Raw genomic sequence first — 24,076 nt, 5'->3', positions numbered from 1 at the left:
TTAAAAAATGATTGATAGACTTTCTGTGGTGCTAAAACTGATTCTGGTTTTTATGCATGACTATACTATAAGGATGTAAGATTTGCCTTCCTTGTTCTCATACACACACACCAGGATTCAGTAGCTTGTAGAACCACATTGAGCAGCGATATCTTGATGTGATCATTTTATATATGACTTTAGCCTCTTTGTGGGCATTTTTCTCAGCACAGCTCTCATAACCTCCTTTCCCACTGCAGCAATTTAGACAATTGCAAAACCTGGACTTTTGTTTTTTTCCTGTCAGTCTGTTCTGATCGTCGTCCTGACCCAGTTCAATCCAAGCTTTAGCCATCACAGATGGCCTCATATCAGACTCTAGAGTACTTTGATACACAGCGGAATTCATGGTTGACTCAATGACTGCAAGTTGGTCATGTCCTGTGGCTTCAAAACAAGCCGAGATCAGGACTCCTCCATGCCGTGTTCGCTGATGATCAGCTCATCGACTTGTTACACCTGGCTTTTACCATAATTCGTATGGAAGCAGTAAGGGTGTTCTTAGTTTTTCACAGGACTGCAGAGAGTCCAGTGAAAACTTTCCTTTTCTCATTACTGTAAACACTACACATCAGATCATTTCCCAAGAAGTAATTAAATGCCATTAAAATAAGTTTTTAATAAATGCAGGAATCAGAGTTAAATGTGAGATTTTTTTTAATGTTGATTAGATCATATAACTCCTGTAAAACATTTTCAGGAGCAGCCTTGTAATCTGTTTCCAAAGAGTTCGTTGAGGACTTTTTTTTATAGTTTCCAACTCTAGAATTAAAAACACCCAATAGCATCAGCATACCCAGGTGGGTGTAAAAACATGGCGTCTTTTAAAAGACACATTCTTCTGCTTGTTTTAATGTCCATCATGCAACGGGCTTTGCCAAACTCGAGACTTTATTGCTCCGCAAATGCAACAAAGGCAGTAAAAAGAAACCAGGAATGAAAAAAAAAAAAAAGGGACATTACAGCTTTTTTTTTTTTTTTTTTTTTTTAAATTACTGACAATAAGAGAGCAAGCTCCAATTATAAACCCAGCTCAATGTTTATCAGGATAAATAAATACAAGTTCAAAATAAATACGCTATTAAATACAGTATAAAACAACAGGCACAAAGGGAGGAAATTGCTCTTTGATGAAGGAAGAAAGCAAAAGAAGTAGGAGATGCTGCTTTGGAAAGTGATGAACTTAGAAAAATAATCTGTTTGGTAGTTGGTAAATAGCGAAATCATGAAAACTATACAAAATGTAACTGCAATCAATAAAACACAGTAATAAAAAAAATCCCTTTTCCAAAGATGGGTGTCTAACTGCTACAACAGAATCATAGATACACTTTGAAAATACATTAAAAATTCAAGTAAAGGAAGGTGTACATCAGTAACACAACGCATTGCAGTCATCAATTAAAGCACTGGGGCACACTGTCCACTATCCACTACATTATAGAGCCGCTTCTTTTATATAGACGGAAGCAAACTCTCGCTAAACTCCTAGAAAGAGGCACTTTAACAAAAAGATAAAGTCTTTAAATGTCGGAAATCAAGCAACTGTCTATTGATAGAGCTTCATCCAGTCGACGTGTTACCCAAACCAACAAGAATATGAACGAATGTCTGTAAAGCTTTTACAAAACTAAAGGAGACATTGAAATTGCAAACCAAACTATTATTTAGTGTGAAATTGTCTCAACCACAACCACTCATTATTTAATCCTCACCATTTTTCCCCCAGGGTATGTTTTTTTCTTTTTCCCCCTCTTCGTTTGCTGGCACACTACAAACAAACGTGCTGCATTCCAATAGAAACTTTTGAGTGGAATTGCAAACTACTGCAATTCTTGATTCTTCGATCCAAGTGCTTCATTGTAGGTTTTCGTTCCTATAAACTAAGAGAGGGGGGATTCTGTACACATAGAGTACCTCACATATGTCCTCTCTTTTTCTTCTCATATAAACATCACTTATAAGATTATAGCTTAATTTCTGCACACAGCCAGGAGGCGGCCAGTAAAAACACAAGGTCCATCTGTGTTTATGCACCCAGGCAACACCATCTCTTTATCTCTGGGCCAGCTCAAGCTCATTTCAGCCACTGCGGCGCTCCGTCCTCACCGGCCGGCCTAACAGGAAATGGAGCAAGGTGCCAATTAAAGGAAGGTTTTGTGACATCACTGCCGACCACAGTCACAACAAAAAGGCTGATCACACCTTGACTGTGCCTTCGCTTGTTTGTTTGGTACTGGATACAACAAGCTCAGGGTACGATTTGTGTAAAGCATCCCAAGGAGTAGACCGTTTTATGAACCGTAGATGGAAAAAAAAGAAAGAAAGAGAAAATAAAGATAAAATTGCATCTGTACAGAAATTATGGATAGTAAAAAAATAGATATTCAAATATACACAGTCTACTTGATATATTTGTCGGTGTGTATTTGCTCCATTCCCTGTAGATAAGAAGAAATCAGAAAAAATGTACAGTAAGCTTGTCTTATTCAGTCAGCCTGAAAGGATGGCACAGTCCTCTTGATTCTGATGATCCCAAGCCATCCCCGCAGTAGTGCTCCAGCTCCGTTTAGAGTTCAAAGGGCTGCCGGCTGCAGTGCCTGATTTGAATTCCCTTCATTATAAGGATCACACTGCAAACACGCTCAGTGTGCTGGTCTGGTCCTTTAAGCCCAAGATGCTGTAGGCAATTCTTTTCAAATGTCCAGGCAGCCTCACTCCAATGTTCTTAATATCCCTGCAAAGGACACACACACACCGAGGAGGATATATAAGAGAAGCGCCACATGGATTTACAGTCTGGCCACATTCCAACACTTTTCACGCACATCCTTCCTGCCTCTCGAGCCTTGAAGTAATCACTGACTCATTCGACGTGATGAAATGCCAGCCCGGAGCTGAACCGATTCATGCCTACGTGGGATGCTTTCCAAGTGTGCAGTCTGCCAAGGCTTTAATTGATCTTTCATAAGAAAAAATAAAAAGGACATCACAGGGGGCTCGACGAGCGCACGACGCAAACCTGCAAAAGCCCTGCAAAGCAGCAGCCTAAAGTCAAAGCCTTAATTACAGCCTTAATTACAGCCTTAATTACTTAACAAGGATTCTCTCTGCTGACGATGAATCAGTTGTCTGGCAAGCAGAGGGCGCGTTGTAAATAACTGCTGGTTTTCCAAGAGTGCTACCAGATGCCCCGAGATGGAAACATGGGGCCATGAAATCACACCATACTGTATGACAAATACTTCAAAAGGGTTTGTCTCTGCTTCACAGTCTGCCCATCTTCCCAAGATCAAGACCTACATATATACGTTGTGGCAGAATGGGGTGTGGAGGGGTTTATTTTTGGTTGGTCATGTGGTTAGAAAATGCTCTGGCCCTCGTTATAGAGCTAAAGCAACCTTATACTATATGCTTCACTAAGCCTTTCTTCCCGAAACGTTGAGTTCATCTCATTAAATTACCCCTTTTGTAATCGGGGGAGTCAGGGAAGATCTAATTGCCTCAACCATCTTGTGATGAGTTCAGGGAGTACTTTCTGAGCGCCCCTCTTCAATCTCTCCAGAAATCACATCCATTTCAATTCAGTAATCTCCTCTAGTTGCTGCTCCTCTACAGCCTATTCCCTCCTCCCCCCCTCTTTCCCCTACTTTAATGTTGAAGAAGCCACAAAAGGCCTTCGATCTAAATGGGCAAAACTGGCGGTTTGTTAGGGGCTCGAGTAAAAGTGCCGTCCAGGGCAGCGGGTGTGATTGGGTGCAGGGAGGGAGGAGAGAAAGGATGGAGGAGGGCAAGAAAAATAAGAACTGCAGTAACCACAAGCCGCCACCATCAGCCGACCACAAATGAGCCCCACTTCTTCTCCTTCCCTCGATTAAATTTTCCATCTCAAACATTTCTTAAGTTGTAACCGAGGCTGGCGATTATATTGAGTGCAAACTATTTTGCTGGCTGTTAAAACTTAACATCTTTGGGAAAACAGATACATGAACTACCCGAGAGAAGTCCGTCAGGGGCTGGGAGGTTAAAACAAGTGTGCAACTTTTGGATCTACAATCTTAAAACCTGTGAGCAAATAAGATAACTGCTACTTTAATATCATGTCACACTTACTCAGTTTTCATCTGCAGGACTTGTTCCATGGTGACAATCCCGGCGCAGGTGAAGTTCTCGCTGTACTGGCTCATCTTGATGGACTCCAGCCATTCAGACACCGACCTGAAGGGAGAGCCATCTGAGCCGCTGGTGCTTGGCAAGCGGATGGATACGCTGGTAAAGTAAAATGGATCCAAATGATAATAATCAGCAGGCTTTCCCCACAACAAAGGCTGATGACTGAACTGCAATTACTGTGCAGGAAACCAGTGATAAAAACCAGTCGGAGGAGTTGGGGCGAAAGATAGCGTGGCATCCTTTGTCCTTTCTCACCGTTTCTGGCTCTCATGCTTTTTCACAAAGGTGAAAGTATGTATTCTCACACACAAAAAAACATCAAAAACAAAAGAACGAAAAACAACAAAAAAAATCTTTAGCACGCATAATTCTTCCATTAGCTCAGCAGCAAAGGTGTCAGTGTGTCCTGATGTTTTTAAGTATAACATCTTAACACTGCCACTGCCCCAGTTGACCCTAAACATCCTGCAATTTTGTAAAATTAAACTTAATGGTTGAGCTGCTGCCTAAAGCTCTCCTTTGAAGCTAGGAAAGGTTGAGTCTGAAGTCAGACGGCCAACTCTGAGCTGAGCGTCGAGTCAGATTAGTCACGTTTTAAAACTCCTGTGACAAAAGTCCAGTCAGACGTCAGTCAAACTGTTAAAAAAAAAAAAAAAGCCTTGATTTATTAAATAAACTGAGTCATTTCCCTGACAGACTTGTTAATAATGATGTGCATAGTCTTCAATGCACATCGCATGGCTCCGTCTTAACATCTAGCAGAAGGGAAGCTGAAAGAGCTCAAAGGACGTTTACATAAATGAGACAGAAGGAGGAAAAAAAGTAATTTATATTATTATTGTATTGCCAAATGTTTTGGTTAAAGGGCTCTTTCCAAGAACTGGTTGCTGATAGTGGCAGCCACTGTAGAGTCAGCACTAGAAAAATATGCACTATAAGCCTTCTGCCTAGTGTTTAAATAAATCTTACCGTGGGTCAAAGTCTGCAATGGTCTTCAGGGACTCTGGGCTGCGCAGCAGCTTGTCCAGCAGGCTCACTATGTCTCCGAAACGTGGCCTCTTGGCGCGATCCTGGAGCCAGCACTGCAGCATCAACTGATAAACGGCTGAGGGACAGTCCATAGGTGCCGGGAGCCTGAAAGCTTCATTGATGGCCTTCATCACCTGGAAACAGTTGATCTCATTAGCCCTTTTTTTGTTTGTTTTTTCTCTTTAAAATGACAGGGTTCTTCAAACTTTGTGGTCTTTTTTTTTTTTTTAATTCTATGAAGTTTGCTTGTCTGGCACATACCTCGTGGTTGCTCATGTCCCAGTAAGGTCTTTCTCCAAAAGCCATAACTTCCCACATGACTATGCCAAAACTCCACACGTCACTAGCCGAGGTGAACTTCCTGTATGCTATTGCCTCTGGAGCTGTCCAGCGAATTGGAATTTTACCTCCCTATGTGAGAATAATTTTTTAAAAAACGGTAAGAAACAGATCTTTAAAATGTGGTAAGATGATTCTGGCTGGAGAAAAGCTCTCAGGAAGGCCCACATCTACTCACACTTGTGGTGTACGTCCCCTCAGGATCGTCCTCCAGCACCCGGGACAGGCCGAAGTCAGACACTTTGCACTCCATGTTGTTGTTGACGAGGATGTTGCGGGCAGCCAGGTCTCGGTGGACGTAGCTCATGTCAGAGAGGTACTTCATGCCTGCAGCGATGCCACGCAGCATGCCCACCAGCTGGAAGGACGAAATCTCACCATCATGGTCCTGGTGTAAGAAACAAAACAGTTATTATACTAACTTAAAAAACAAAACAGAAAAAGGATCAAACTCTGAACTTCAGAGCTCGTTCTTGTGTTTTTAACAGCTTCTTTGTGGCTATACTCACAGAGATAGTTGCATTAGTAAAAACTGTATGTAGTGGACTTACCCTAAGGTACCTATCCAGAGCTCCATTCTCCATGTATTCAGTTACGATCATGGCGTGTTTAACTGCACAAAGAAGCCACCAAGAATAATAAATTACACATCTTTCCATTGCACCAAAACAACTGAAACATATAAAACTTAGAAAAGAAGCGGCCAAACTCACAGAAACCCTTACATTTGGTAACCACTCCCTCTAGGCGAATGATGTTCTGGTGGGAGAACTGGCCCATGATGGAGGCCTCGCTCAGAAAGTCCTGCCTCTGTTTCTCGGTGTAGCCAGGCTTCAGTGTCTTGATAGCCACTGCCACCTCTTTCCTCCCCGGCGCTTTCAGAATACCGCGGTACACCTCGCCAAACTCCCCTGCAACAAAAAAAGAAAAAACACCATCACTCAGACACTTGAGTTGAAAACTAGATGCCCAATATTGGAACATGCATCTGATACATCTCAAGAGTTTACCCACAGGGGTTTGGCTGTGCTACAGATTGAAAATGAGGAAGTCTGCATGGCTGTTTTGCCCGGGGCTCTCTCATAGAGGTGTGTTCTCAGAGCCTGATTCTCTGTTGTTGTTTTATTAGCCTGTAGTTCAGGGTGGTGGTGGGGGGTGGGCATGGGAATCAGCTGTCACGAGAGGAGAACGGGTGGGGGGCACGCGGTCGTGGGAAGCGGGTGTTGGAAAAGACCGTTTGCTTACAGGGTAAAAGTTTGTCGCAGTTGAGTAAACGTATCATCATGTGGGGCAGAAAATGGAAAAAAAAAAAAAGCCGACAGCGCTCAGGAAGGTGCTCTGATATCGTTCCAAAACACCGTTCTTGCAACAGTTCCTTTTTTGTGTAAGTGTGCTGTCAACTTGAGCCACGACAAAAAAGGTGCCACAGCCAAGACAATAAAATGTCTCAACTTGTTGTGCGAGCCTGACGGATGTTAATCTCACTGAAGTAACCACCGTCAGTCACCCTGCTAAGCTGTGGAAAATGCACAATGTAAACAGCGAATTTGGGGGATTGGAAAAATCTTTCAACGTCTCAGAGCTAAGACCCACAACAGACTGTCTCAGCAGGGCTGTCACTCACCAGCTCCGATGACTTTCTGTTTGGTTATGTGGCTGGGGTGGATTTCGGTGGCAAACTTGAGGACGGCCACGTTGGGGTCCTCGTATGTGTGTGGATCCACGTAAGTTTTCAGAGGCTTCAATTGTTCTGTCAACCAAAGGAAGAGACAACAACAACAAACACTGTTATTGTAGGTCGAAAAATAAATCAAGTCAATTCATTGAAATGAGACAGAAAGGTGGGAGAATTTTGTTTATTTTTACCTGGGGTGGAGAAGTACGTGTCCTCTGGTCCTTGCCTGGTGTGAGAGTTCCTTTTTCTAAAAACAAAACAAAAAAAAGGAATAAATAAATAAATAAAATCCATCTGCAAATGAATGCCCTACTTTATCTCTTTATTATTTCCCTCCTTTAACATCAAGAGCACATGGCAACCTTTGTAGCAATTTTTCTTTTGCTCTAAGGCTTTCACTGCTGCAATGCATCCATTCAGAAAGAAGTGGCCCTTTGATAGCGGCTGTCGATAGGCTGTGTTTGCAAAGCTGATTTAAAGACTGAAAGACAGACGAGCAGGAGGGGAGGGAGGTAGACAGGCGGGCTACAGTACAATCTGCTACAGCAGAGACCCAGGTCACCTTTGACAAAGTACCCGTGGCCTGGTGCAGAAAGAACCAAGCCCCTCTTATCACCAACAATGTACCACTCTGGGCAAATTTCCTTTCAAGGGCCCCCCCCAACACTCACTAGAATATCACCATTGAGCAATGACAAGGCACATTCAACGCAAATTCCTCGCCAGTGAATGCTGGGACACAAATCCAGATAAATAGAAAGAGAAAGCTGGCTAAAGGAAGGGAAAAAGTGAGAGGTGAGGAGAGATGAATGCGGGGGCCATTTGGAGGCCCCTCAAAAAGGAAAAGCAGAAGAATGAGGGAGGAAGCTGGTGGAGGAGGACTTATTCTGACCGATTAGCAGACAGAAAGTGGAGGGAAGGGAAGCAGAGCGGGACGTTTACTGACCGTCTGTGGAAGAAAAGGAACGCGAACACTACGATCAGCATCATCGCCACCCCAACTGCCGCCACTAATAAGACAGTGTAGTTCTGAGACGGGCTTCCTGGAAGAGAAAACAAGGTTAGACGCACACATCTGCATGAAACTAGTGAAACTTGTAGAGGGATTCTGCTAAGTACCTTCAGTCAAGGTCTCGAAATGCTCTTCCATTCTGGAGCCTTCGGAGTTGTCATCGCTGCCGAGGGCCTGCACAATGAACAGGTAGGCCGTACCCGGGGCCAGATCTTTGATTTGCGCCGAGTTCTTGTCGAGCGTGAGCACGGTGTAGGTAGTCTTATCAAGGTTATCATCCTGGGGGGCAGAGGAAGAAATGTGATCTAAGCAGCCAGTGTTACTGCAGAAGACGTGATCCTGCAGCCATTTATAGCATTTAAATTAGTGGCTTAAGCTTATGGCCAAAACGGCGATGTCTGATTTTGAAAATTTATGCCTCGTGATATAATTATGAATACTCAAAATAGATCCAGTGGATCTGTTATTTAAACAACATGCGAAACACACATACACTGACACAAAACCAAAATGATACATAAGACAAAGTTTGATTTCAGGGCATTCCTGGTGAGAAAAACAAAAGATGCTCACCTTCTTGTGGTAAGTTAGTTTATACCGGACGTGAAGCTGGGCACGTGGTCGAGGGGATACATCCCAGGAAAGAGCCAAGCTGGTGGAGGTCCGTCCCACCAGTCGCATTGTGGTAATTTGGGGGGGATCTAAGGAGAGGGTAGAGAATATTAGGGGTTTTTTGTGATGTGAAAAGCTGAGAGGATATAAGAAACAATAGATAAAATAATAGACTTTAGAGCTGAAATCCGACAGTTCATCTTTCAACCTGTGGAGTTGTCGCTACCTCACAGATAGCCCCACACTGCTGCTTCATATCAGCTGCGCTCACCTGTGTAGTGCAGAAATATGGTGACATTGCTCCTGGATGCTGGCCGCTGAGCCTCACTAGCCAACTGCGACACGCCGCTGTGCGCCTGCACGATGAAGGTGTAGTTGAGGTGAGCTTCCAGCTCGCTCACTGACACCCTGGCCTCAGTCAGCTTCGTGCTGCCCGGCTCATAGCGAACTCTCTCCCCACAGGGCTGACACACAACCCCATCGCAGCGCTGGCATTCCACGCTGTAGGTGATGTCATTACGACCTCCGGTGTCTTCAGGGGGGGTCCAGGAGAGGATGAGTCTTCCCACGGAGGGCTGACGGACAGCCGAAAGATCTCGTGGTGCAGAGGGGGGGCCTGGTGAGCACAGGTTTGAAATGCACGCAGCATTAAGAGCAACGAAGAAGAGAAGCACACGATGCCAGATGTGTGGGATTTTTTTTTCCAGCTATGACTTGAAATATACTTTTTTTTTTAGAAAAGAAGTTTGATAAAAATAACTTTTAAACATGTCCGGTGTCGGCTGAAAGTCATGCTGCCAGTTCAAAACCATAAACACACCCCTGCACATCCTGAAGGATTCACAGTCACTTTTAAAATGTCTGTTTTGATTACACACTGGAAAGGTCACGTGTGGAAATGGCACTGGTTGCACTGGCTGAGTAGCAAACACATCCTCATTTCAAATGTTTCTTTTTTTCCTTCCACGGGTCTCACCTGAGCAGGGTCCAGTAGTGGGGTCGGTTGGGGCCCGGAAGAAGCCATCCTTGCAGGGACAAAGCACAGCACCATGTTCCAGCGTATCGGTGTTGGCAGGACATGGCTCGCACGCGTCACTCGATGCCTCCGCTTTGAAAGAGCCAGGCCGACATTCTGCAGAGACAAAGACGACATTTGCATAAGCAGCAGAACAACAAATGACTTCAGGCAGCATCCCAAATGACAATGCAAAGCTAGTTTCTCCAGACCTTTCTACACCCGTCAATAGAGCAGCAATGCTGTGAACTTTTGACCTCATGTGCAACACAATCAGGCTAAGTTGACATGTCAAGACTAAAAGTCACATTTATACAGGGCTCAGTAATTTGCTGGTTGCAGACAGGGATTGATCAAACCTTCCAATTAGCAGATGACCTGTTCTACCTCCTCAGCCTCAGCCACCTCCAAGTGAAAGATATTTTGTAGGGAAAACATGTGCAAGAGTTTGCATGGTGCTGGCTCTACTTATTAAAATACTCAGATGAGCCCAACCCAGCCTGCACTCCTGCCCTTTACTTCTTCAACCTCTAACGCCTCCTCCCTCACTCCTCTGCTGGCTTCTCACCGTCTCTCAAAGCACAACCAGTTATGCCACATTTGACGATACTTAGGTTGTCAGTGCTGCAACGGGAGAGAGGAATGGAAGCAACAGCTTTCATTAAAAACACCAAGAATCAGCCCAAAACTGCATCCGCGTGCGCCTGACAATCAATCATCTCTATTTTTTTTTCTTTCCTTTTACAGAACCACATGCAGATCTTTGAAACTGTATCGCTCAGATAAGATGACACCCGATTTCACACGTCCAACTCTGAATAAAGAGACGCAGGTAGGGGTCCAGCTGTGCGTAGCCGCGGTGAAATACGAACTTAATGTGGTGTGAAATCTCAGAGAGAGCGTGCCATAAAGGGGAGTGAAAACGAGATGGCTCCCCATTAACTCCGCGAGAGCATTCCAACGCCTGCTGCCGCTCGTGTCCTCACGCCGTTGCACATTCATCCACACACGCGTTCATGTGTGCACCGAACACGCGTTCATGTGTGCACCGAACACATGCACAGAAAACACATACATGTATGCAAAGCACAGCCTTGGACACATGGGACAAGCTGACATCAGAACAGGGATTATGTCTACTGCCTGTCACCTGTTCACATCCCTCTGCTAAGTCAGTTCAACTACACACACACACACACACACACACACACACACACACACACTATATACATACAGAAACATAAAATAAGACATCTCTGCCTTTGTTCCAAGTTGTATTTCTGGAGTAAATAGCTAATGAGTAATGACAGACCTTTACATTTTCTCACTTGTAAAGGTTCAAGTGATAAAAAAAATTCAAAAGAGGTGCTAGAAATAGAGATCAGACAATGTAAGAACCTTTCATGATATTCAAAGACTGTGGTTAACGCCGCTGACAGAGGAAAAGCAACAAAACATTCAAATCAAAGGCAAAATGTACGTGTTCCAACAGGGGCGACTTATAAAGGAGAGCCGAGGATGACGATAAAAATCAGATTCACGCAGAATTCTTTCACTGAGGTCGAAATGAGTCAAAGTTTATCTGCAACCTACAAGTGCCCACACACACACAGACAGCACATGGCTGTGGCTCCGTTTAAGCTATATCAAGGGGATTTCCTCAATAAACCGTACATTTCACTCCAGCTTCGCTTGTTTTTTTCCTCGATCTTTGTGGGTTGGGAGCTGCGCTGCTGTGAACGGGTGTGTGTGTTATATAAGGATTAGAAGACAGAAAAAGCTCAGCTTGAGGTATTTTGTTTTGTTTTGTTTTTTTAAAGTTTGGCCAACAGGCTTGCGCGTTACTCAATCCTCCCTCAAGACAGCGCCTCGTTTCTGTCTCAGCCAGCTGTTTCACCAACAGCTACTGCTACTCATTAACGCAGACGAGGCAAGAGGACAGGAGAGGCAGGAGAGAGGTGATGTGAAGGGGACAGAAGAAATACTGTATCCTGCTGAGGACTGAAGAAAAGAGGGGAGAAAGAAAGAAGACGGGGAAGGGTGAACTCGCTCATTGAGAAGGGGGAACAGCTGCTGCCTCAAACCCCAATTCATACCCCTACCTCTCCTCCTCGTAATCCCCAAATTCCTTCCTCCTCTCCTTTCTCTCCTCCCGGTCGCCTCTAAAAAGCCTCCCAGCTAACCCATTAACATTGCTATTCACCGCTGACCAACAGGCAAAGAGAATGCCATGCCATTCAAGTGCTGAAAGAAGAAAAAAAAAAAGAAAACATACAAACAACCAAGCGCTGCAGATGGGAATAGCCGGAATGCCACATGGCAACTGAAAAGAGGAGGACTAGCCTCTTTTTGGCGCTACAGTGCCGGCTGCAATGCATCGTGGTCAGGCCTGCGGAGATGATGGCCTTACTCTGCGAGTCCCCTCTATAATCAAGATGCATTCCAGTGCACACCACCCAACAGGAGGCCTGTACCAGAGCGCCTTGAGAGCAGATTCATTTTCAGCCCAGGTCTCCGCTGTAACAAAAAAAGGTCAAGGAGTTTGTGTATCATGAACATTTGAGTCACTGACGGTAAATGAAAGTAGATGATTCTCTGCTGAGGTATTTGATGAGAGGATTCCTCGACAAAGGAGAAAAGTCCGGTGAAAGACAACTTCCTTGTTCCACGGAGAAGGTGGAGAGAGGGGCTTTGGATTGTTGCTGGACACAACAGGAAACAGGAAGTGTGAGACTGACGCAGACTTCCTTCCTAAAGCAGCCAATCAAAGCATGGAAGCATAAGGGGAGCGTGACCAGGAGAAGAACTGCCGCTGTGGCTACCAGAGACCTGAGACAGAATAATAACCCAAAAGGAAGCCAGAATGTGTTGACCCAACACGAACAGAGGCACTAAACCCACAAAGAGAGGGGGGGGCTCCTTAGATGAATGATCGTGTATACAAATGTCTCTCAGCCAGCTTCTTCAGAGTTGAAACATTTCACAAAGTTAGACTGGCCATTTTTTCCCCTCCCTGTAGCTACAAAGAAAGGAACTGTTTGTCATTTGAGAGGCCCCGTGTGCCTCGAGTGGCTCTGTGTTTGTTTATTGAGAGTGAGTGCAGGGGCCCGCTACATTGCTGGGAGCCTGAGTGGCTCTGGAGTGGGAGCCTCCGATGGCCACCCCATAAGGCTTGTCAGCTGAAGTTAAGATGGATGGAGGCGCCGAAATGATGAATGCATGGTCGGAAAGATGGATGAATGGGTAACATGGTGGCTCAACAACAGGAATCGGCCCTCAGGACTCGGGCAGCACATGGTAAGGGGAAACCCCCCTGGTCCCCCAACAATTGAAGCCAGTGCAGGGCTTTTTAAAGGCAGTAAGGTCATGTCTGCCTCAGGGCAATTGTGAGTTAAACTGTGCATGGCTTACAGGGAGTCAGTGGCCAAGTAAAACAAACACATGCTCGCAGTGAGGAGGAGGGAGACAGAAAGGATAAATTCAGAACTACAGCCAGTGAACAGAAAATAAAAAACATCTTGCAAAAATAATACCAACCAAGAAATGCAATGTCTAGATCTTAATCAGAATGGCTCCCCGAGTATAACTAAAGGCATTTGCCTGTACCCTTGTGTTCTTATTACACTCCCCATCCCCCTGGTTTTCTCCACCTTGGGACAAACCTGTAATTGCAATATGTCATGTCATTTTGTTTGTATGTAGGGTGACAACACGCCATTAGCATTTTGGGGTACTCGGAGGTAGTGGAACAATGGGGGTCTGTGTTGAAGGAGGTGAACTGGTAATATGAGCTGGGGTGGGGGGGTCACTGAGGTAAAGGAGGGGAGAGCAGCAGAAGGCAGTAAAGGTGTAAGGGCTGAGAGCAGAGTGTGCATGTTGGGGGTGGGTGGGTAGAGAAGCATTAGTCAAAGGGATTAGCTGACCAATGGAGCAGCTGTAAGGGCATTACATCTGTTTTACAATTGCTCTCAGGCTTTCATCTGGGGTTGCTAACAAACACAATAAATTCCCCGATCTGCTTTCGCCTCTCACTCCCTTTGTCCACCCAGATTCACTGACAGGAGGAGGAAAACTGGGAGAGAAAGGTCGAGTCAAGCAGACACGAAATGTGCTCAGCGTTTCTAAGGTTTTGCAGATGCATCGAAGAAACCAGTACTGGTTGAGGTGAGCCAACAGAGACAGCTTCCAGTGGTTTTCCGCAAAGCTGCTTGGTAGAGCCAGATGACCAGGTGGCAAACGCGACACCCGTTTTACTACACCACAACAAGCCAACAGGTAACACGCTGGATGCTGATCACTGTCTGCTTCCTGGCTAGGGGAAGTGGCCAAAATGAGACCGAAATGCACCAATAAACAATAAAGGTTATCAGGGAGGACAACGAAATGGAAAGCGGCTGAGCAAGGCCGCTCGGCATCGACCGACAATGGAAAGCCCTGAGCCAACGGGTTGGGGAGTCACCAAGGGATTAGGTGACCTCCGGTTTCCGCTGTGGGCTCGTCCTGTTAGGAGTGAAGGGCGGGTGGGTGGTGTGTTGTGCTTGGGGGAGGTGGGGGTGACTGACTGACATGGGGGAAGGAAAGTGCTGACCTCACACACTAGCAGTACAATACAATGCGCTTCACATCGACACACACACACACACACACACACACACACACACACAGCCTGCAGGCTCAGGAATGTCACCAAGAGGAAATATGTCCCAACTTCCCCACCACAACCAACACGCACACTAAAAAGCTAAAAATTGCTAAGGGTCAGTTGTTTGGGCCAATGGACATTTGGAAACTAAATAAGGCGACTGCAAAAACAAACTGGTTGTGTTGGTCAGAATGTTGAGGACTCCGATTAAAGCTGCACTAATCAATTTTTTAAAAATACATTCACAGCACTACGTGTAAATCAAAAACACTTGTTTGTCATGACGAACACGAAAAGTAAACACTTCCTGTTAGTTCAAAAGAACCTTTTTTTCCCCCCGTTTTTCACTCATTGTTTTGGTTTTCCATGACATGAGGATTGCTGAACATCCAAAAACTAGCACTGTTCTCAGTGACTCAATGTTCATATAATTATTTAATTATAAATAATAAAATAGGCATGGAAACCATTTGTGCTAATTACACTGTAGATGCAAAGCTATACATTTTTTAGGTTTCAAAAAGTGGGCTTCCCCCTCATGTGCCTCACAGTTGTTTGGTCCACTGCCTACTAACTCCTTCATTTAACTTGGACAATGTGAGAGACTTTGGTCTTTAATTCTGCAGCTCAAGTGACTACAACTGCATTTTTCGCCTAGCTAAACCTTAATGTGGCTGCCATATTGTTACAGTGCACATCTCCTAAATGTTTCGGAGGCAGGAGGTCTGCCTACAATTAAAATCATTAGAACTCACTGAATTTTCAGCAAGTGTTTTAAGTGGTTAGTACTGTATGCTGGCCTTGAGAGTTCAAACACACTGCAAATTAAGAAAAGACCAACCAAGAAAAAAAAAAAGCTGCACAAAGTACACAAAATACAACGGAAGTTGAATAAAACTCAACGGAAATAGAAAAAAGGCTGTGCAGAAAAACCCCCAAATTTTAGGGGGAGAAAATAATGTGATGGAACAGCTGTGGAAGTAAGCTAACAGGAAATGGCTAATAGCAAACATGCATCTACGGCATTATATGAATTAAAACATGCATTACCTGCAACTTTTTCGCCCTCACAAGGTTAGACGCAACTGTTCTGTCACGTTAATGTCTCCGCAAAAACACTGTTGAGTTTTATTTAACTTCCATTGTGTTTTTCTATTTGCTGGTGTTTTCTTGAGTTGCAATTGGTTTGACCTCTCCGGGCCACTGTAGGGTTAGGTATTCACCACAGATTTTTTTTTTTTTTTAAAGTATATACATTTTTTTTTAAATAAAATCATGAAGTGCCCCACGGCTCGACCGCAACACCAGTCACACTTTTTAAACCACAGTAGTATGATTAGCTGCAGTCCACATTAAAAACTTGTGCTACATTTTCTGTCATCTTGTTTGAATTAACTGCCAGTGTTCTGCTCACTATAAGCGTGGCCCAACAAGACTGTGCATGACACCACTTGAAAGTCCACCCCCACCCCCATTACCTAACCAGCTCACTCAAGTTCAGCCCGCTAGGCAGACGTTAGCTTGGCGTAAGATCTGAGAAATCCAAAGTAAATCAGTGTAATCACAGTGGGTTTATAGCCAAGGTTATATCTAGACTGTGCATCTAAATGAACAGCATTGTCCAACGAGTTTGTGACTTAAGCAATTTCCCCCCCTTTTTTTCCCCTATTTTGGAGATCAGCCACAGGGATCAAAGGTTAAAGGAGTTTGGTAGAGCAGAAAATTTCAGTGTGGGGATTATCCTGCAGGAGTGAGATGATTCCATTGTGTAAAATCCACTTTAAACCAGCTAAATGAAATCCCTGTCATCTTGAGGAGTGGTGCCGTGTTCACGTCTTTGCACAGTCACCATCAGATTGAGTGAAATTGCACAACACCTTTGTTTTAATAAGTCTGCAGTCACCATGAGGAACCAGCTGGCTCTCAGCGCAACCAGATTAAAAGATTTACATCTACTGAAGTGTCGGTCTCTGACATTTTAGATTGCAAATGCTATCTAAATGCTATCAAGTATTTTGTTTTTAAATAATTTACTTCCATCAAATGTTTATGGCTTAACCATTACATGAAGCCAGTTGTTTTTTCCTCTCCCCGTCCACTAAAAACTCTCCCATTGGCAGACTTGTTCTAATTTAGCTTCTATTTATCTTTACGAGCCACTTGCGGAGAAATGTATTTATCAAGGGCTGAGATGAGAATTGTACACAGTCTAAATAGTCCCATCATAGCCGTGTGAAACGGGATGTTTAAACTCTATTGGTGTCATATTCATGACCTGAACCCCGGCCAGTAATAACAGCCACTCAGTGATTTCACAGGAGACATGAACACAAGACGTAGAGGAAAGACTTTTTGTTTGTCTGTAAGTTTATTGTACTTGGGGCAGCTTCTGCAACAGAGCGCGTTTCGGGAGTAAATTGCGATAAAATGACGATGCAAATAATCCGCTGAGATAAGAAACTATTAAATAAATACGAGATGAGAGGGCGGAAAATTGAGGCTAAAATAGAAAGACTCTTCAGGGACAGGGAGGATGTTGGGAGAGAGGGGGCAGAGGACGGCAAAAAGAGAGATTGCACAAAGGCAAAAAAAAGCAAGCAGAACCAGTAGTTACTCTGCTTAAAAAGACTAAACACACCCAAGTCAATTACTACCCATACAAATCACTCACCACAGCATGCAGTCACAATTACAACAGTCACCAACTGTTTGTTACATCAGCTGAGGACGAGCTCGGAAACACGGACACAGACATCAGGAAGGGGGGGGGGGGAGAAATTGGTTTACTGGAACCTTTGTGGAGAGAGGAGTCGGAACGTTACTGGAACTCGGGGAAACAGTTGTTCCACCGAAAGTGCCCTCAGCAGTCCAAATATTCCACACTGCGTGTCTTTTTCTATAGCGTCTTCTGTAAACCATAATATGGGATTAGGCCTTATTTGTTGAGGCTTTAGAGCGACCGAGGAGGTGTGGACCAGGGCACTTAGACACAAAAACCAGAGGACCAGCTGTGATCCTTTGAGGAGGTGCAACGGGTATGCCATTGCATTGTGCCAGGGAGGACTGTGGGTAAGGAAGGGCGTGATCGGCTGCAGAGGAAAACTGTCAGTGTCAAAAGTGAGTCACAAGGGGAAAGTGTTGAGGTTTAAAAGACTGACCAGGTAATTGAAAGAAAGTTGTGATTTTTTTCCCCCCACAGAATTAAAAAAAAAAAAAAGCAAAGTTTATTTCCACAGCATCCTGATCCATAGCAGATGGTGAAGGGAAACAATCAAAGAAAGCTTCCTCGGTGCTCTATTTACAGTTTAGATTAAGTGGGGGTTTTAAATACAATTTTTTGAAAATTTTTAAGTATTAAATAAAAAGCTTAATTTAAAAGAAATGTAAAAAGATTTTATTTTATTTTTTTTTTTACAAAATATACACTTGTAAAGTATCTAAAAGTGTCCCAATTTTAAAAACCACCCCCCCAAAAAAAACCCCATCTTGTCAGCCTTGCTGACTCATATGATTTACAACCAGTTCATAAAAACGTTTACAATAACTGCTCTAAACACTCAGTGTAGTGCAGGAATCTTCAGTCTGTTTGCTCGGTTCTGTCGTTACGATGAGCATCGACGGCCACCAAGAGAACAGCGCCACACACCAAATAGAAAAAAGAAAAAACAACAACAACAAAAAAACTCAGAGGTTTTTTTAAAAAAAAAAAAAAAGGGGGGGGGGGGGGAAGAAAAGAAAAGGGGGAAAAAGATCCCTGCGGTACAGTTTGACAGAGAGTGATCTCCAAGCCAAAAAAGTACCACAGTGAGGAGCTGTGATGAAGAGACGGGAGACAAAAACCAGATGAAGTCACAGGTTTCTATTTAATAGGTCCCACGGGAAGAGCGAGGAGTCATAAAAGTGAGTGAACACATCGCCGAACATGGAAACTTTCAACCCAAGTACGAAAAAGCGCCACAATTGAAGTTTTGTGGTTTCTCCCGTAACAGCGCTCCACACAGGAAAGAAGCGGGGAGAATGATTAACTGTGCGTCGGTAGGATATTCCACTTTAAGCGCTCTGAACCATTCATCTTGGCCCACTCTGTGATTCATTTCCACCTTCATCTGCAACTGCCCTCATGCATCTTAGGCCTCTCATTTAACTTCATCCTGGTAGTTTTTTTCCCCCTGGGGGGGGGGGGTCTTTGTTTAGTCATCTTTATGTGAGGGCTCGACCCGGAGCTGCTCTTCCCCCTCCTGGGAATTCCACAGGTCTGGAGTAATGCTGGAAGGCTCCTCCTCAGCAAACCGATCAGGAATGTATCAACCACGAGGGAGAGGAGGTGGAGGTGTGCTCCACCGGCCATGCAGTGGGAAACACAGCACTCCATTGTTCTCCTACCTTTACATTCCTCTCCTCTCTCCATTTAAAAAAAAATAAATAAATAAAAAAAAAATCACGCCCCCTCCTCTAAACACAGCTTCTCGCTTTTGCATGACCCCTCTCTCTCGCTCATTCCTTCCTGCTTCTCCTCCCTAATCATCTTACCTGCCACTTTCCTGCAGCTAAAAATGATCTACTGACAGAAAACGTAATCGCTTTTAAAACAGCTCTTTGCCACTGGTGGGGGAACTAAATGGGAAAGTAGATCTGTTACAGAGCCACAGGTGGATTTACAACCGCTGCCCCCCAAAATGTCTTTCAGATGTCTATTAGAGGTATTCATACCCGTATACGAGTGATTCAGGTCAGGCATGTGGGTGGGTACGAGCAAGTGTCACGAGCAGCAGAGAATGAGGCTCCCGAGTCTTCAGGTGTTCAGTTATGGAAACGGATCTGAACAGGTCCTTGCATGCCGGGCTGTGCAATATGTTCATATACACTGCTCAAGTCAGACACACACACACCCCACAGTGGAAGCTCAGTAAATCTGTGACAACAGAGGGAGGAGGATCAAGACATGGATGCAGACAGGGGGACATGCAGCCAACTTGCCCGTTCACACATAAGAGGAGGGCTTCAGCGCTCTGTGACGCTTGATATGAACAAAGTGAGTGAGGCTCAAAAAGCTTCCTCCTGCCGCCTCCCACTTCCCCCCCCTCCCCAAACCATCTTTAAAGATGCTAATCCATCACAGTACAGTAGCCTCCCAGCTTCTTTGATCACTTTCAGTCACTCTGACAGCCCTCACCGCAATAATAAAACCCTTCTTTTGCAGGACTTTAGGCACAACTGCACCACAACTACAAAGGGACAGATGTATCACTGGACGACATATCACACTCAAAAGATAACAAGAACAGGTGATAATGAGGTGGCAGGAAATCAACCTGATGCAACATGCTGTAAGCCCTGAACCATGAAAGGGCCATGTGCTTGAGCAAGACTTTAAAATATGTGATTTGAAAGCTGAGCGTGACTCCAACCCAAAGGTTTCTTTATTTAAAAGATGTTTTCAAATATTTTTTGTTACCAAATGAGATTCACCAGCGATGAAAAATGAATACGTCAAGTACAACCTGACTCGAAACCTCTTCTCCCTCCATATCACAAAGGCTTTAAAGTGCTTCACATGACTCTTTCCTTAGAACTGCACATGTTAGTCATAGTGAAACCCAAAAACACTTTTCCTAATTTTACAGGTATCAGTTCAAGGTCAGGGATAATGCCAGGGCATGTACAAGTAGGCCTCAACATTCCTTCCATTGCAAAAAAAGAACCATGTTAGCCAAAGGCAGAATTCCACTGAGTTACAATAATAATACCCATCATGAAGATCCACACTCTGCCATCCAGGCCTGTTTTACACCCCGTGGCAATTAAAATAAAGGTAAATAGTGACTAATGCTGGATGGGTGCTTTAAAAAGCACACTCTCCTGGGAAGCAAATCCTGGTTTACACCCAGACGAAGCGCCTGTAGACAGAAAGACTTTAAGAATTCCAGAGACTCAATCGCATGTGCTCACCTTGACATGCATCTTTGACCTCTTCGTAGCCCGGTTTGCACTGGCACTGTCCGACCTGCACCGCCCACTTCCCTTCCTCAGTGCAGTAGATGCGAGGTGACTCCTCACTGGCTGCGTTATCCACGCATACCCCGCTCACTTTCGTAAGTGGCTGGTTCTCACCTCCGGCCACCGTCTCAGGGAACGTGGCGAGATTCTGTACGGTGCCCGGGCAGGTTTTGTAGAAGACCCTGACGGAGAGAAGAGCGATGCAGGCTCCGATGTCTTGAAAGGCCAAGTAGAAACCTTTTCGAGACAGCCCGTCCACCACTCGCGTCTCTGTGTTGATGTGCATTTCATTTTTGCCGGTGATCTCATCCGGAGCTATGGTGGCCACCTTCTTAAACTGGCTCTTGCGGAAGGTAGTGCCCACATCTGCATCCGATTCAGACGTATAGAGGTTGAAGGTTTCCTTGCATACTAATGAGGCTCCGTCGAAAGAGTTGCAGTCGCGTACGATAAACTTAAGTTCCACAAAAACCCGCGAGGCCAATGGATGCCGCTGGATGAAGGTGGTGCGCAGCCAGTTGTCCTGCTCACGCTCCTCCACGTTGCAGATGGAGTACGTGTAGAACTGAGAGCCATTTAGAGTCCTCTGGACAACCTCCCACTAAAGAATAAGAGCACACACACACACAAGCGAAAAAGGTTAAGAGGTACGAACACCGAGCCCTGGGCAGCCCATAAGCATGTGCAAACCAAAACTACCAAGACAGCAAAGGAAAAAGGCTCCATTGCACTCCTCATAAGGGTTCAGATATTGTACTACTGTATGAACGGTATGAGTGTGTGTCAGGGAAGCCATGCTCCACAAATTGCTAATTACTCCCTGTGAATATTTTTACAGCTTCACAGCAATAACACATTTCTGGGACATGGAAAACTGCACTTTACGAGCAGCATAACAATACAGCAAACCTCAGGGGCTGATGAGCATGAGCATTTCTGACATTGCAAAGATACCAAATTATTTCCAATTCTTTCTTTTTTTTTCCTCCCCCCTCTGGCTACTTGTTGGCATGTTCCCCAAATAGCTTTGCTGCTTGCATATTAAATGGTGCCACAAATATTTCTGGTGAAAAAAAAAGTCACAGCAAGTTTTAACAAAACCTTGGCTCCTGAGAAACAACTGGCCCCACGGAGACAGAGGCTGTGGTTTAGTCTCTGCATGTAGCCCCTGTCCTATTAATTAAAAAATAAAAAAAATGTGCTTAGCTGGCCGATTGTGTGGCTGTGCGTATAAACTAAATGTGCAGCAGCAGAACCCACACATCTATAAAACAGCTGGTGAACATTTTTCACAATTTTTACGAGGGGCCCTTAAAACACCTGAGGCTGATTAATGAAAAAGTGAAACTTATGTAAAGGTTTTATTTCTTTTCTTCTTTTTTCTCTTCAAGAAATTTGGGTGAGCCATCACAAACACGCTTGCACATGCCTTTGACTCATCAGTACATGAAATGAAGCCATTTGCTGTGAATTTGCATGAGCCTGACTGGTCAATTACTGTGAAACTGCAGCCCAATCGGAAGGCATTATATGTTTCTAGTACACTGGTGTAATAATGTGCTGGGCACTGCACTAAATGTAGACGTTTACGTTTTCCCCTCCATCCTAAACCCATCCTCTCCCAAAAAAAAAAAAAAAAAAAAAAAAATAGAGAGGCACCACATGCTGCAAACTTTAAAAGTTAATTGCTCTCTGACATACAATTCTGGAGCTGAAGCCTTCAAACCACAAGAAGCCGCAAGTATTCCCAGTTGAGCGCTAGCAGCTATTCTGTCTGCCTAAGCTTTTGGTATAGTCCAGACATGCTTGGATGCAGTTCCTGATAGGATCCTGCTACTCTATCGCATATAAGGTTAACTGATTTTCATAAAAAAAAAACTAAACATACACACACAGCAGCCGCTCCACATCTAACCACAGGAGTCAAATAGTCAAATGTCATCAAATTGGAGGGTCTACATTCAGCTGGAGCCTTTCCGTGCATTTTCTCCACGCTGATGTGTCTTTAAGGCAAATTCCAACAGGAAACGTGGGAGCTGGAGGAGAAACCAGAAGCAGAGCTTTACTCACCCCGGTCTTCTCTCCCTGATCTAAGGGCCAAGTCAGCCAGCCCAGTTCATCTCCTGACGCCCTCATGTCCAAAAGCATTTCTGTGGAGACACGAGAACAATTTCAGTAAGTGAGAATGCACCTATTTTAAAATATATATTTATCCAGAAAACATTTTTGTTTGGTTTGAAATAAGTAAAAATATTAGACTTTTGATTCCTCAGAAGAGATATCTGTAAATAAGAATCCATGAATAAGTTGGAGTTTTGCTCTTAGACTAAAGAAGCGATCAGATTTTAGTTAAATAAGAGCGGCAGCTTGCTGCATGAATATTAGACGTTTCATTTGCCACATGCCAGCAAACTTTGATATACTCGAGTCAGCGTGTTGAAATAATTATCATTTCAACACGAGTCAGCGTGTTGAAATCTATTATTCCTCTTTTAATATAGAGGAGTGGGAGGGGGGGGAAAATCACTCAAATTGTGGCAGATTTCACCTGCTGGTGCGACGTGGTTTACTGCAGCGCACACGAAGTCTCAGCATTGCTGATGGTTAATAATCAAACCAAACTCCGCGAAGTTCTTTTTTTTATCCAAATAAAACATTGAAATAAAGAAAGACAGAGCAGTGCAGGACTGTCATAAAGCATGAAGAATATTTCCTGGTTGTTAAAACAACAACTTTTAAGTTGGTGTCCCGCATGGCACGCGTGCTTTCCTTAAGCAAAATCTCACAGACAGATTTAATGCAACCAGGTTTTTAAATGATTTGCTTAAAAAAAAAAAGTCACTCACCTTCTTTAGTTTGTATTGTAATAAATATGCCACTGAGAAGTACGTATGAAAACAAATAACGTTTGATTCCACCAAAGAAATCCATTTGGAAAAACTTTTCCTTCCTCTCTCCGCTGCTGGGCTTGGCTGGGACTCTGAGAGGTGAGCACAGCTCGCTGCAGCTCATTCACAAACAGCACGACACGTCACGGACTCCGCCCGATGGAATGTGTGTTTGTGTGAGTGTGCGTGCATGGTGTGTTTAGCGTTTCCAGAGGTGGGAGTGAATGGCAGTGGGGTGGTGAGGCACTTAGGGACTGTTGGACATTTCATAATTACAAACGAACCATCACGAACATCTCGAAGAGCTTATCATAGTTAGTACAGCCTGGTGCAAGTTTCCAGAGAAAACCTGAAATATTTCTGTGTGCAATCAACCTCAAATTGCACTAAAAGGGCAAAGCACTGTTAGCCTCTGGGAGAGAGGAGGGTTAGAGGACAGAACTATTACCCTCCAATGAAAATTACATTAGTAATAATTTTTTTAACATTTCCTAATGCTGTTAAAAAAACCCCAGAGCATCCAAGTTTGCATTATTGAAAGTTACATTATTTTACTTTGCACACACACAAAAAAATAAATCACAAAACTCCCCAAACCTATCAGGGTCAAAATAGATGCTAATAGCCAGCTTTTTAAAAAAACAAAAAACAAAAA

The 24,076-nt window shown here is 44.1% G+C and overlaps 1 protein-coding gene across 2 annotated transcripts; it reads right to left on the bottom strand.

Annotated features, from left to right (window-relative positions):
* Nucleotides 1-690: 690 nt before the first annotated feature.
* epha2b (eph receptor A2 b) lies at nt 691-23,607 on the bottom strand. 2 transcript variants are annotated; one of them, XM_005730756.2, is made up of 17 exons: nt 23,380-23,607; nt 22,604-22,683; nt 20,486-21,134; nt 9,856-10,011; nt 9,151-9,495; nt 8,841-8,968; nt 8,375-8,546; nt 8,202-8,298; nt 7,447-7,502; nt 7,205-7,330; nt 6,294-6,491; nt 6,132-6,193; nt 5,759-5,968; nt 5,503-5,652; nt 5,182-5,375; nt 4,153-4,308; nt 691-2,776 (listed from the first exon to the last, which is right to left on the bottom strand). In XM_005730756.2, the coding sequence occupies exons 1-17, from the start codon at nt 23,543-23,545 to the stop codon at nt 2,668-2,670; spliced, it is 3,054 nt and encodes a 1,017-aa protein (XP_005730813.1). In that variant the 5' UTR covers nt 23,546-23,607; the 3' UTR covers nt 691-2,667. The 2 variants fall into 2 exon arrangements, with proteins under 2 accessions (XP_005730813.1, XP_005730814.1); XM_005730757.1 differs by having other exon boundaries at nt 6,306-6,491.
* Nucleotides 23,608-24,076: the final 469 nt, after the last annotated feature.

The sequence above is a fragment of the Pundamilia nyererei genome, unplaced genomic scaffold, assembly GCF_000239375.1.
Source record: "Pundamilia nyererei isolate P.nyererei 1_Seehausen unplaced genomic scaffold, PunNye1.0 scaffold00039, whole genome shotgun sequence".
In the NCBI taxonomy this organism is placed as follows: domain Eukaryota; kingdom Metazoa; phylum Chordata; class Actinopteri; order Cichliformes; family Cichlidae; genus Pundamilia; species Pundamilia nyererei.
Note: the sequence above shows the minus strand (reverse complement) of the source record. Positions and strands in the feature narration are given on the sequence as shown.

Coding starts and splice junctions, on each gene's coding strand:
- epha2b (XM_005730756.2), bottom strand. CDS start 23,545: ATGAGCTGCAGCGAGCTGTGCTCACCTCTCAGAGTCCCAGCCAAGCCC. Junction 5,653..5,758: donor AGGGGACGTACACCACAAGT/GTGAGTAGATGT, acceptor ATTCTCACATAG/GGAGGTAAAATTCCAATTCG. Junction 4,309..5,181: donor ATTGCAGACTTTGACCCACG/GTAAGATTTATT, acceptor TTACTTTACCAG/CGTATCCATCCGCTTGCCAA.